At 45.4% G+C, this 13,993-nt stretch overlaps 1 protein-coding gene across 4 annotated transcripts in view; it reads left to right on the forward strand.

The window, feature by feature from the left end:
• LOC140395181 (phosphatidylinositol 4-phosphate 5-kinase type-1 gamma-like) overlaps positions 1-13,993 on the forward strand; it is a 176,700-nt gene that overhangs the window by 87,779 nt on the left and 74,928 nt on the right. For all 4 annotated transcript variants that reach the window (XM_072482690.1, XM_072482691.1, XM_072482693.1 and 1 more), the window contains 3 exons: positions 9,213-9,365; positions 10,382-10,681; positions 11,378-11,583. In XM_072482690.1, coding sequence (XP_072338791.1) covers positions 9,213-9,365; positions 10,382-10,681; positions 11,378-11,583 — 659 coding nt within the window. The remainder of the gene's footprint in view (positions 1-9,212; positions 9,366-10,381; positions 10,682-11,377; positions 11,584-13,993) is intronic.

The raw sequence follows: 13,993 nt of genomic DNA on the forward strand, positions 1-13,993 counted from the left end.
TTTCTATTGATACCAATGTGTTAAATGAATCTGCTGGACCCCCCCCCCCCCCCCAACACCCACCCACCCACCCACACACACACACACACACACACACACACACACACACAATGAAACTTTACAGCAATTAAGGTCACAACAAAAATATCCTTTGCAGATCAATTTCATCATATTAATGGCTGATGGTTGAAGTGTGCCAGGTAACCTTTGTGCCTGCTATTATGCTTGACATCTCAAGTATTCACTGGTGTCTTTTAATAAGAATTGTTGCAATTTCCATAGAGATCTCATATTATCTATTTCTCCCATTTTCATACACTGGTGCCATCACTATCTTTAAATCAAATGAAACTGACAATGGCCATGGAAACTATTTCCGTTTATAGATTTCCACATACAAATTAGAAACCATCCTGTGCTGTGCCTAGGCAGGTGGTTCAATGGAATAAAACCAGTAAACTAACTTATAATTTCCAGCTAAAGAGTGTGAATTTATTTTATTTTCTTATGGAAAATTTTCAAATTGCAATGATGCTTAAATAACTTGAATGTGGTTAAAGAAAACTCTAATGTTAGCAACATTACTACAACAGTCCTAAAAGCTAAAACGAACACCAATTCAAAGAACAGTTTATCTGTCCTTTTCCATTTTAACATTCACTTAAATTTGACTAATGTGTGTCTCTAATTATCTTCTACTGTCAAAGCTGGCACTTACTTTTGTGCATCTAGGAAAATTGGCTTATCCAATGCCAAAACTCTTGAGAGTCGGTGTGTGTGTGCGCGCGACCTCTTCCTGTCGCTATTCTGGTACTCAATAGAAAATATCAGTCTATGGATGGTGCTGAAAGATATAGGGTGTGTTATGCTCATATGTGATACCGTTGTTTAGCCTGTTGATTCTTATGTCCAAGATCAGATGAAGACTGACTACCAGGGTGGATAGTTGATGAGCATTTGGCTCTGACATAAGTCAGTAGCTCCAGAGGAAGATGGCAGGAAAATAAGTTGTACCATGTACCTTGTAATCACTGCCAGTTACTCTGAATCTTGTTTAGAGTATTTAATTGTGATTGAAATATGCTCTACTATCATGAGGAGGATTATTTGTAATGCAATCAGATCAACTGATATTGATCATTAATTTCTACTTGTGGCCATGTTCAATCGTGCTAACATATTTCTAGCATTAATTTTAAACCGATCATTTGGTTGACTTGTTACTGCTTATGGAAATCTATAAATGGAAAAATTTTCCATGGCCATTATTAACTTGTGTTGATTTAAAGATAGTGGTCTCACCAGTATATTGAGATGACCAAAGTAAATAATTAAGCTATGTGGAATTTGTGCTGTGCCATGTCATACTACTATACTGTCCCTCTGGCACCTTGCTTGGGACCATTCTTACCTGTTAACCGAGACAATATGTTGGGCAGTGTTTCACATAGGTCATTGCAGCTGATCCAGATCCTGGTCTGAACTGACATTTTCACAGACATACTTTTCCCTAAGAGACACCACAGATATCATCATTGGGAATGGGAGCCTTGGCAGATTTCTTCTCCCCACTCCCACCCAATGGAGCACTTGAAAGCAGCAATTGGTTTAAAACATGCAGCTTAGTACAGACCAAGTTTTAAGATTGAGATTGTCCTGTCCTATTGACTCAGTACCATGATAGCACAATTACCAACTGAGCTAGTTTTTCATTCTAAAACAATTCTGAAATGTGCACTGGAGTGTTTACTGTGCAGAGTAACATTTTTTGTTAATATTTTTCTTGGACAATGAATTCAACTTAAAAGCTCAAAAATGCCCTTGATTATTAACCTGTGCTCTTATGTCATTTACTGTATAATGAATATTCCCATTCTTGAAATGTCAACCCAGGAAGATCTCAAGGATAATCTATGTTGCCAATAAATCTGTAACTTCTAATCCATAACATTTTTTTCAACCACAGTGGATATTCTGATGGCCACCATATGATAACACTATGGGCTGTGCTGCATGTAAATCCTACTCAAAACATGGACCTGCCCTCCTGGAGAGAATTTTCACTCCTATAAAACATCCCAGTTTAATTTTTGTTTAGCAAAAAGGAGTGGATTAAATACAGTGTAATTACCTATCTTTGATAATTTCCCTAAATAAATGCATTTGGAATCACCCATCCAGGTGCCATTTAAGGTTTGAAAGTACTATCCACTAATACAAGTGGCTACCAGCATTAATGGCACCAAGCTTTGCTTTCTACCTTGGGAAATAATGCAGACCTCCCACCTCTGCCACTACCATATTTTCTATTACCCAACCTGTTTAATATTAAAATGGTTTCTCAGTAGCTTTCTTGATTCTTAATGCCCTCAATGATCTGCTTTTTGGGTAATAATATTGGGTAATCACACATTTCTTTGGAGGTTGTTTCAGTTTCGTTACTCCAAGCAAGGAGGAAGAGAAAATCATTAGCCTGATGAAGAATGTGTTGATCAGTCTGAGTCAAGTGATAGTTAACCTTTGTTACAGTTGATACTTAACCAAAATAGTGGGTTACAAATGTGGCTGCGCACCTGATAGTGAGGGGGAATTGGGGAAAAATCTAAACCTATGCATGAAGCTGTTTCAGTACTTGAGATGCAAGGGCCTTCAGGAATTGAGGCTGACCTCAAAGCAAAGCATACAGATAAATACAGTTGTGCTATGAAACTGATCAAACTGGAGTTTCCATATTTTCCAAATGGGATTGGGAAGAGTGTGGATGGAGTTGTGGATTCTACTCTGTATTTGTGCTAATGAAAGCGCATTGAAATATTAAATATGTATAAATAGTTCTTTCACGAGACACAGAAACTTTTTTTAATTAAATATTTTATTGAAAATTTTTGGTCAACCAACACAGTACATTGTGCATCCTTTACACAATATTATAACAACACAAATAACAATGACCTATTTTATAAACAAAAAATGAATAAATAATAAATAACAAAAATGAAAACTAGCCCTAATTGGCAACTGCCTTGTCACAAGTAACACTCTCCAAAAATATAATTTAACAGTCCAATATATAATTATCTGTAGCAACGACCTATACATACTATACAGTATATATTAACAACCCTGAGAGTCCTTCTGGTTCCTCCCCCCCCCCCCCCCCCCCCCACCCCGATCCTGGGCTGCTGCTGCTGCCTTCTTTTTCCCATTCCGTCTATCTTTCTGCGAGGTATTCGACGAACGGTTGCCACCGCCTGGTGAACCCTTGAGCCGACCCCCTTGGACGAACTTAATCCGCTCTACCTTTATAAACCCCGCCATGTCATTTATCCAGGTCTCCACCCCCGGGGGCTTGGCTTCTTTCCACATTAGCAATATCCTGCGCCGGGCTACTAGGGACGCAAAGGCCAAAACATCGGCCTCTCTCGTCTCCTGCACTCCCGGCTCTTGTGCAACCCCAAATATAGCTAACCCCCAGCTTGGTTCGACCCGGACTCCTACTACTTTTGAAAGCACCTTTGTCACCCCCATCCAAAACCCCTGTAGTGCCGGGCATGACCAAAACATATGGGTATGATTCGCTGGGCTTCTCGAGCACCTCGCACACCTATCCTCCACCCCAAAAAATTTACTGAGCCGTGCTCCAGTCATATGTGCCCTATGTAATACCTTAAACTGAATCAGGCTTAGCCTGGCACACGAGGACGACGAGTTTACCCTGCTTAGGGCATCTGCCCACAGCCCCTCCTCGATCTCCTCCCCCAGCTCTTCTTCCCATTTCCCTTTTAGTTCATCTACCATAGTCTCCCCTTCGTCCCTCATTTCCCTATATATATCTGACACCTTACCATCCCCCACCCATGTCTTTGAGATCACTCTGTCCTGCACCTCTTGTGTCGGGAGCTGCGGGAATTCCCTCACCTGTTGCCTCGCAAAAGCCCTCAGTTGCATATACCTGAATGCATTCCCTTGGGGCAACCCATATTTCTCGGTCAGCGCTCCCAGACTCGCGAACTTCCCATCCACAAACAGATCTTTCAGTTGCGTTATTCCTGCTCTTTGCCACATTCCATATCCCCCATCCATTCCCCCCGGGGCAAACCTATGGTTGTTTCTTATCGGGGACCCCCCCAAGGCTCCAGTCTTTCCCCTATGCCGTCTCCACTGTCCCCAAATCTTCAGTGTAGCCACCACCACCGGGCTTGTGGTGTAGTTCCTCGGTGAGAACGGCAATGGGGCTGTCACCATAGCCTGTAGGCTAGTCCCCCTACAGGACGCCCTCTCTAATCTCTTCCACGCCGCTCCCTCCTCCTCTCCCATCCACTTACTCACCATTGAAATATTAGCGGCCCAATAATACTCACTTAGGCTCGGTAGTGCCAGCCCCCCCCCTATCCCTGCTACGCTGTAAGAATCCCTTCCTCACTCTCGGGGTCTTCCCGGCCCCCACAAAACCCATGATGCTCTTTTCAATCCTTTTTTAAAAAAGCCTTCGTGATCACCACCGGGAGGCACTGAAACACAAAGAGGAATCTCGGGAGGACCACCATCTTAACCGCCTGCACCCTCCCTGCCATTGACAGGGATACCATATCCCATCTCTTGAAATCCTCCTCCATCTGTTCCACCAACCGCGTTAAATTTAACCTATGCAATGTGCCCCAATTCTTAGCTATCTGGATCCCCAGGTAACGAAAGTCCCTTGTTACCTTCCTCAATGGTAGGTCCTCTATTTCTCTACTCTGCTCCCCTGGATGCACCACAAACAACTCACTTTTCCCCATGTTCAATTTATACCCTGAAAAATCCCCAAACTCCCCAAGTATCCGCATTATTTCTGGCATCCCCTCCGCCGGGTCCGCCACGTATAGTAGCAAATCGTCCGCATACAAAGATACCCGGTGCTCTTCTCCTCCCCTAAGTACTCCCCTCCACTTCTTGGAACCCCTCAACGCTATCGCCAGGGGCTCAATCGCCAGTGCAAACAATAATGGGGACAGAGGGCATCCCTGCCTTGTCCCTCTATGGAGCCGGAAATATGCAGATCCCCGTCCACTCGTGACCACGCTCGCCACTGGGGCCCTATACAACAGCTGCACCCATCTAACATACCCCTCTCCAAAACCAAATCTCCTCAACACCTCCCACAAATAATACCACTCCACTCTATCAAATGCTTTCTCGGCATCCATCGCTATCTCCGTTTCTCCCTCTGGTGGGGCCATCATCATTACCCCTAACAACCTCCGTATATTCGTGTTCAGCTGTCTCTCTTTCACAAACCCAGTTTGGTCCTCGTGGATCACCCCCGGGACACATTCCTCTATTCTCATTGCCATTACCTTGGCCAGGACCTTGGCATCTACATTTAGGAGGGAAATAGGTCTATAGGACCCGCATTGTAGCGGGTCCTTTTCCTTCTTTAAGAGAAGCGATATCGTTGCTTCAGACATAGTCGGGGGCAGTTGTCCCCTTTCCTTTGCCTCATTAAAGGTCCTCGTCAGTACCGGGGCGAGCAAGTCCACATATTTTCTATAGAATTCGACTGGGAATCCATCCGGTCCCGGGGCCTTTCCCGCCTGCATGCTCCTAATTCCTTTCACCACTTCTTCTACCTCGATCTGTGCTCCCAGTCCCACCCTTTCCTGCTCTTCCACCTTGGGAAATTCCAGCCGATCCAAGAAGCCCATCATTCTCTCCCTCCCATCCGGGGGTTGAGCTTCATATAATTTTTTATAAAATGTCTTGAACACTCCATTCACTCTCTCCGCTCCCTGCTCCATCTCTCCTTCCTCATCCCTCACTCCCCCTATTTCCCTCGCTGCTCCCCTTTTCCTCAATTGGTGTGCCAGCAACCTGCTCGCCTTCTCCCCATATTCGTACTGTACACCCTGTGCCTTCCTCCATTGTGCCTCTGCAGTGCCTGTAGTCAGCAAGTCAAATTCTACATGTAGCCTTTGCCTTTCCCTGTACAGTCCCTCCTCCGGTGCTTCCGCATATTGTCTGTCCACCCTCAAAAGTTCTTGCAGCAACCGCTCCCGTTCCTTACTCTCCTGCTTCCCTTTATGTGCCCTTATTGATATCAGCTCCCCTCTAACCACCGCCTTCAACGCCTCCCAGACCACTCCCACCTGGACCTCCCCATTATCATTGAGTTCCAAGTACTTTTCAATGCACCCCCTCACCCTTAGACACACCCCCTCATCTGCCATTAGTCCCATGTCCATTCTCCAGGGTGGGCGCCCTCCTGTTTCCTCCCCTATCTCCAAGTCCACCCAGTGTGGAGCGTGATCCGAAATGGCTATAGCCGTATACTCCGTTCCCCTCACCTTCGGGATCAATGCCCTACCCAGCACAAAAAGGTCTATTCGCGAGTAGACTTTATGGACATAGGAGAAAAATGAGAACTCCTTACTCCTAGGTCTGCTAAATCTCCATGGGTCTACACCTCCCATCTGCTCCATCAAATCTTTAAGTACCTTGGCTGCTGCCGGCCTCCTTCCAGTCCTGGACTTCGACCTATCCAGCCCTGGTTCCAACACCGTATTAAAATCTCCCCCCATTATCAGCTTTCCCATCTCTAGGTCCGGAATGCGTCCTAGCATCCGCCTCATAAAATTGGCATCATCCCAGTTCGGGGCATATACGTTTACCAAAACCACCGTCTCCCCCTGTAGTTTGCCACTCACCATCACGTATCTGCCCCCGTTATCCGCCACTATAGTCTTTGCCTCGAACATTACCCGCTTCCCCACTAATATAGCCACCCCCCCTGTTTTTCGCATCTAGCCCCGAATGGAACACCTGCCCCACCCATCCTTTGCGTAGCCTAACCTGGTCTATCAGTTTCAGGTGCGTTTCCTGTAACATAACCACATCTGCCTTAAGTTTCTTAAGGTGTGCGAGTACCCGTGCCCTCTTTATCGGCCCGTTCAGCCCTCTCACGTTCCATGTGATCAGCCGAGTTGGGGGGCTTCCTACCCCCCCCCCCCCCTTGTCGATTAGCCATCACCTTTTTCCAGCTCCTCACCCGGTTCCCACGCAGCTGTATCTCCCCCAGGCGGTGCCCCCCCGCCCATCCTCTCCCATACCAGCTCCCCCCTCTCCCCAGCAGCAGCAACCCAGTAATTCCCCCCTCCCACCCCCCCCGCTAGATCCTCCGCTAGCGTAATTACTCCCCCCATGTTGCTCCCAGAAGTCAGCAAACTCTGGCTGACCTCAGCTACCCCCCGTGACCTCGGCTCGCACCGTGCGACGCCCCCTCCTTCCTGCTTCTCTATTCCCGCCATGATTATCATAGCGCGGGAACCAAGCCCGCGCTTCTCCCTTGGCCCCGCCCCCAATGGCCAACGCCCCATCTCCTCCACCTCCCCTCCTCCCCCCATCACCACCTGTGGGAGAGAGAAAAGTTACCACATCGCAGGATTAGTACATAAAACCCCTCTTTGCCCCCCACATTCGCCCCACCACTTTGTTCGAACGTTCTTTTTAATAACCCGCTCATTCCAGTTTTTCTTCCACAATAAAAGTCCACGCTTCATCCGCCGTCTCAAAGTAGTGGTGCCTCCCTCGATATGTGACCCACAGTCTTGCCGGTTGCAGCATTCCAAATTTTATCTTCCTTTTATGAAGCACCGCCTTGGCCCGATTAAAGCTCGCCCTCCTTCTCGCCACCTCCGCACTCCGGTCTTGATAAACGCGGATCACCGCATTCTCCCATTTACTGCTCCGAGTTTTCTTCGCCCATCTAAGGACCATTTCTCTATCCTTAAAACGGAGGAATCTCACCACTATGGCTCTGGGAATTTCTCCTGCTCTCGGTCCTCGCGCCATCACTCGGTATGCTCCCTCCACCTCCAACGGACCCGCCGGGGCCTCCGCTCCCATTAACGAGTGCAGCATCGTGCTCACATATGCCCCGACGTCCGCTCCCTCCACACCTTCAGGAAGACCAAGAATCCTCAGGTTGTTCCTCCTTGCGTTGTTTTCCAGTGCCTCCAACCTTTCCACACATCGTTTCTGATGTGCCTCCTGCGTCTCCGTCTTCACCACCAGGCCCTGTATATCGTCCTCATTCTCGGCTGCCTTTGCCTTCACGACCCGAAGCTCCCGCTCCTGGGTCTTTTGTTCCTCCTTTAGCCCTTCGATCGCCTGTAGTATCGGGGCCAACAGCTCTTTCTTCATTTCCTTTTTGATCTCTTCCACACAGCATTTCAAGAACTCTTGTTGTTCAGGGCCCCATGTTAAACTGCCACCTTCCGACGCCATCTTGGTTTTTGCTTGCCTTCCTTGCCGCTGTTCTAAAGGATCCACTGCAATCTGGCCACTCTCTCCTCCTTTTTCCATCCGTTTCCAGGGGGGATTCCCTTCTGGTTTACCGCACAGTGTTTTTAGCCGTCAAAATTGCCGTTGGGGCTCCTATCAAGAGCCCAAAAGTCCGTTTCACAGGGAGCTGCCGAAACGTGCGACTCAGCTGGTCATCGCCGCACCCGGAAGTCTCGAGAGACACAGAAACTTAATGGTCAAGGTTTAGAGGTTTTCAGATCGCTCACTCAAATGGCCTGTCTCAAATTTGGTTAGATGTTAGAAGATCAAACCAGTCATTTATGTAATTAATCCTCCAGCAACACAATTGATAGGTTTGTGATTGACGACATAAGCTAATTTTTATCGTGCCACCTATTTTTGAGGTTGTCCATTTGCTGAAAGTCCAAGATAGTGGCCTGAATCAGCCTGACATTGCATAGAGGGAGGGAAGAAGTATGTCATTAGACTTGGTCAGTCCTTGGTACAATCTCACTTTGTATCAATGTTCTCAAGTCATTTAATTAACAGATGAATTTAGAGCTTTATTGTAAAAGCAAACAAAGCTGAAAACCTCAGGGACTGCTTTTGTAATTAACTAGCTATGGTTTCCATCTTGGCAACATAGGGGGCACTAATAACACGGACATTGAATATTGCACATCAGACATTGGAAACCATACTTGGTGGGATTCTCTGGAATGGATATTTGAGCTTTTTACAAAACAAACCTCACTGAACATGTGTTTTTTGGTCAATGTTAAATGAGAGAATGCCTTAAAGTGTCTTTCAGACCATTTAAAAAGAAATCATTTGTGTTGGAGAGTTCGTGGTAAATGTATTGACAAATGTTCAAATGTAAAGTTGGGTCCTGGATAATAGTTTGCTTTTCCATGTGTTTTTTTTCACAGTATTCATTGTGCAATGAACCGTTGATTGAACTCTCCAATCCTGGTGCCAGTGGTTCTCTCTTTTATGTGACTAGTGATGATGAGTTTATTATAAAGACTGTTGTAAACAAAGAAGCAGAATTTCTGCAGAAGTTGCTTCCAGGTTATTATATGGTGAGTGAATTTTCTCCCTACCACCTCCCCCTTCAGCTCTCTTGAAGGTGTTGACTTTTGCTCGAAAATAATTCCACATCTTTCTCTCTGTTACCTCACCCAAATATCTGTTCTCATGAGGGCAGAGTGGTGAGTGGCAGTACGTTTTGACCTCCTGGTATATGGGAGGGTATATTGAGTGCTATCTGGCTGTCTAACTGTGGGAAGGCAATGCAACCTTTGATGACATCCACAAACTTTTCCATTCCATTTAAGATCACCCAGAGATGTAAGCATAACTAATATTGAATATAAAAATGAAATGACATACAGTTGACTCAGTGGAATGATGTTGTGAATGTTCTGAGGCAGGAGCAGAGGCTGGTAAGCCTGCAATTTTGAGTTGCTGGCTGGCTTGCCGGTTTGCTGGCATGTTCCTGCCTTAGAGCCATTTTCAATAAGACTAGCTTGGGAAATGAAGGGGAGAGTGGGGAGTTGGTTGACGGCTACTTACCAGTAAGTGGTGGATGGCCAATTATGCCCATTAATGGGCCTATTAAAGCTATTGTGCAAATTGGCACTGGAAGTTTGCAGTTGGGTCCCCAGTTGAGGCCAAATTTTGTCTGTTGGCAGCAGACCAGGAGTGCAGCGCTCTATCTACAATTCCACCCCCATCTTGAGGCACACTCACTTTCACTTGCATACCTCTTGCAGTGCCTACTTCTGACAGTGGGGCTACGAATCTTTCAATCCTGGAGGATCTCCTGTTGACCATCCAGCCGCAGGAGCCCACCCACAATCCTTCATTAGAAGTTAAGTATGTACCATGACCATTAATTAGCCTGCTCATTACAAACATTGGGCAATCAAATGTTGCCATTGGACACCAATGTGATGCGAAATTGGGACCCCGTAGTGAAAGTTTATCCCAGTGTCTTTGTATATGTAGAGCATCATACTGTGTTGCCATTTGAAGGATGATATTGGTTCATTCATTACACTGCTACATTGTTCATGATTTCTCTATTTTGCTACAGAACCTGAATCAAAACCCAAGGACTCTCTTGCCAAAGTTTTATGGACTGTATTGTGTTCAGTCTGGTGGTAAAAACATCCGCGTGGCAGTGATGAATAATGTGCTGCCGCGAGTGGTGAAGATGCACTTGAAATATGATTTAAAAGGTTCAACCTACAAACGGCGGGCTTCAAGGAAAGAGCGTGAGAAATGCAGGCCAACATTCAAAGACCTGGACTTCATGCAGGATTTCCCAGATGGGTTGTTACTGGATGCAGACACTAATACTGCTCTGGTTAAAACCCTGCAGAGAGATTGTTTGGTAAGACTGGAGTCGGGGATATATAGTCAGAGGGAAAATGGTTACCAATAGTAATACAGCTGAACAATAATGTTCTGGTGAAGGCTCATGGAACTGATTTAGACAATTATTGATTTCATACTTGCAACTAATACTCAGGAAGGATGAAGTACAAGAACATTAAAAAGTACTAAATAAGACGCGGTTAAATGAGAAAAGATAATTCCTGGGAAGAACTGTCACTCCCATTAAAATTATGATCTGAATGGCCATGAGTAATTTTGTGTTACTATTTGGAATAAGTTTGTGATTCTTTCAGGGTGGGTTTTATTAAGAAAAAAGAAATCGGAGCGATATTTTTACAATTTTTTAAGCTTTTTGTGATTGAACTGTGAATAGTTTCTCAGACCAAGTGCTTCTCCAGGAGATATGGTGTGGGTGTGATACAACTGCTGCTAGCCCAGACATCAACCAATGGGTAATATTGTGCATGCTTCCAATTTAACGTAATCTGAGATTAGATGGAATATTGCAATTTTACAATGTCTTTTTTTCGGTTCAATATGTCTTCATTTTTAAAAACTCTTTTGGGATGTTTTAATTCTAGTTCTAGTTGAATTCTGTGCTGCTAGATAAGTTCTCATCTTAGTTATTTGATTTCTCCTCATTCCTGTTTTAGTGCAAACTAATTTTTCTGTCTTTTTCCAATACCAATAGGTGCTAGAGAGCTTTAAAATCATGGATTACAGCTTGTTGTTAGGAGTTCACAATTTGGACCAAGCAGAACGTGAGAGACAATCTGAGGGGTCACTAAGTACCTCTGATGAGAAGCGACCCATTGCACAGAAAGCCCTCTATTCCACGGCCATGGAGTCTATTCAAGGTGGAACTTCACGGGGCGAGTCCATTGATACAGATGATACGTACGTAGCATATTTTTATTTGAAACGCTTCACATTAGTTTTAGTATTTACAAAAGAGGGTGCATTACGTGCTTGACTTTGATCATGTGTTTTTATCAACTGCTCTGACTAAATACAGCATGAAGCAAACAAAACGATGTTGTTTTGTCAATCCCCAAATTTCTTTCTCTGTCAGTCTGGCCTCAATAAAAGTTGAGATGGATTCGCACGTAAAAAGAAGTTATTTATTTAGCTTGCAAGCTTAAATCATCTTACAGAAACGTAAGAGACATCCAGCCTCTTACACCCCAGAAAACGACTGAACTAAAAGACAAAGGGATCTCTGCAAAATCAATTCAAATGGTATCAAGTTTCACATACTCGACGGACATAGGTCAGCCTATGTCCCTCCTGACCTGTTCGATCTATTCTGATTGGCTCACTTCCAATCTCTTTCTCTGGCCCCTATCAATGCAGCATCACTCTCATAGACACACCTCTTCCTGCTTTTTCCATGCGGTCTCAAACCCCTTTGTCCCTAACTGCCAGAATCAAAGTGGCTTATTTCTACATTACATTAACTAGTATCTCTAAAGTAACTATTTTATATCACATTCGTCAGTTTAATTGAAGTGCTTCATTTTGAGCCTTTTAAGAAGACCCTCATTCTGCATCGATGCGAATTTATGATCGTCTTCCCTGCCATTCTTTCAGCCTCTGAACTTGCCAATCAAGTTCTTGGTTAGTCTGGTTCTATATCCTACCTAAACATAGTTTGAAAATGGTTCCTTATAACCCCAGCATGACATTCATCCAAAATTACCTGTTCCAATCGAACAAAGACCCCCATGATTGTGTTGGGGACCGTTAACATTTAAAGATGTAATCCAAATAGCCAGCAATTAACTGACAGAGCTATGCCACAACATTTCATGTTTTGAAACAAAACCAAGCTTTGTGTAAATATAAAGCTAAATTAAACGAAGAAAACACCATTTAAAAAAAAATATATATATATTTTTATTAAGAATTTTTCAATAGCAATATTTTCCACCTTACCCCCCCCCCCCCTGGCCCCACCCCGTAACAGAGAAAAGAAAAAGAACTCGCGTGGCAAGACATGAACATGGCAAGTCAATAAAATACAGAACTTTGTGCATTGGATTCTTCCCATACATGTCAGTTTCCGGACCATTCATGTGCTTTCTTGCTCACGTGCCCCCCAAAGGAACCCCCTTCCCCCACCCCCCCTGGGTTGCTGCTGCTGCTGCTGTCCGACCTTCATCTAACGTTCCGCGAGATGGTCTAGGAACGGTTGCCACCGCCTGTAGAACCCCTGCACAGACCCTCTCAAGGCAAACTTTATCCTCTCCAACTTGATAAACCCTGCCATATCATTTATCCAGGCCTCCACGCTGGGGGCTTCGCCTCCTTCCACATTAGCAAAATCCTTCGCCGGGCTACTAGGGACGCAAAGGCCAGAATGCCGGCCTCTTTCGCCTCCTGCACTCCCGGCTCGTCCACTGCTCCAAATAGTGCTAGCCCCCAGCTTGGCTTGACCTGGACTTTCACCACCTTAGATACTGTTCCCGCAAATCCCCTCCAGTGCCGGGCATGACCAAAACATATGGACATGGTTCGCCGGACTTCCTGAGCACCTCCCACATCTGTCCTCCACCCCAAAGAACCTACTCAGCCTCGCCACCGTCATATGCGCTGATATGAGGGATATATAGATATAGGAGGGATATCAGAGGTAGGTTCTTTACCCAGAGAGTAGTGGGGGCATGGAATGCACTGCCTGTGGAAGTAGTTGAGTCGGAAACATTAGGGACCTTCAAGCAGCTGTTGGATAGGTACATGGATTACGGGAAAATGATATAGTGTAGATTTATTTGTTCTTAAGGGCAGCACGGTAGCATTGTGGATAGCACAATTGCTTCACAGATCCATGGTCCCAGGTTCGATTCTGGCTTGGGTCATTGTCTGTGCGGAGTCTGCACGTCCTCCCCGTGTCTGCGTGGGTTTCCTCCGGGTGCTCCGGTTTCCTCCCACAGTCCAAAGATGTGCGGGTTAGGTGAATTGGCCAATGATAAATTGCCCTTAATGTCCAAATTGCCCTTGGTGTTGGGTGGAGGTGTTGAGTTTGGGTAGGGTGCTCTTTCCAAGAGCTGGTGCAGACTCAAAGGGCCAAATGGCCTCCTTCTGCACTGTAAATTCAATGATAATCTATGATTAATCTAGGACAAAGGTTCGGCACAACATCGTGGGCCGAAGGGCCTGTTCTGTGCTGTATTTTCTATGTTCTATGTTATATGCGCTCTATGAGCCACCTTAAATTGTATCAGGCTAAGCCTGGCACACGAGGAAGAGGAATTAACCCTACTTACGGCATCAGCCCATAGCCCCTCCTCAATCTCCTCCCCCAACT

This window comes from Scyliorhinus torazame, chromosome 18 (genome assembly GCF_047496885.1).
Source record: "Scyliorhinus torazame isolate Kashiwa2021f chromosome 18, sScyTor2.1, whole genome shotgun sequence".
Taxonomy (NCBI): Eukaryota; Metazoa; Chordata; class Chondrichthyes; order Carcharhiniformes; family Scyliorhinidae; genus Scyliorhinus; species Scyliorhinus torazame.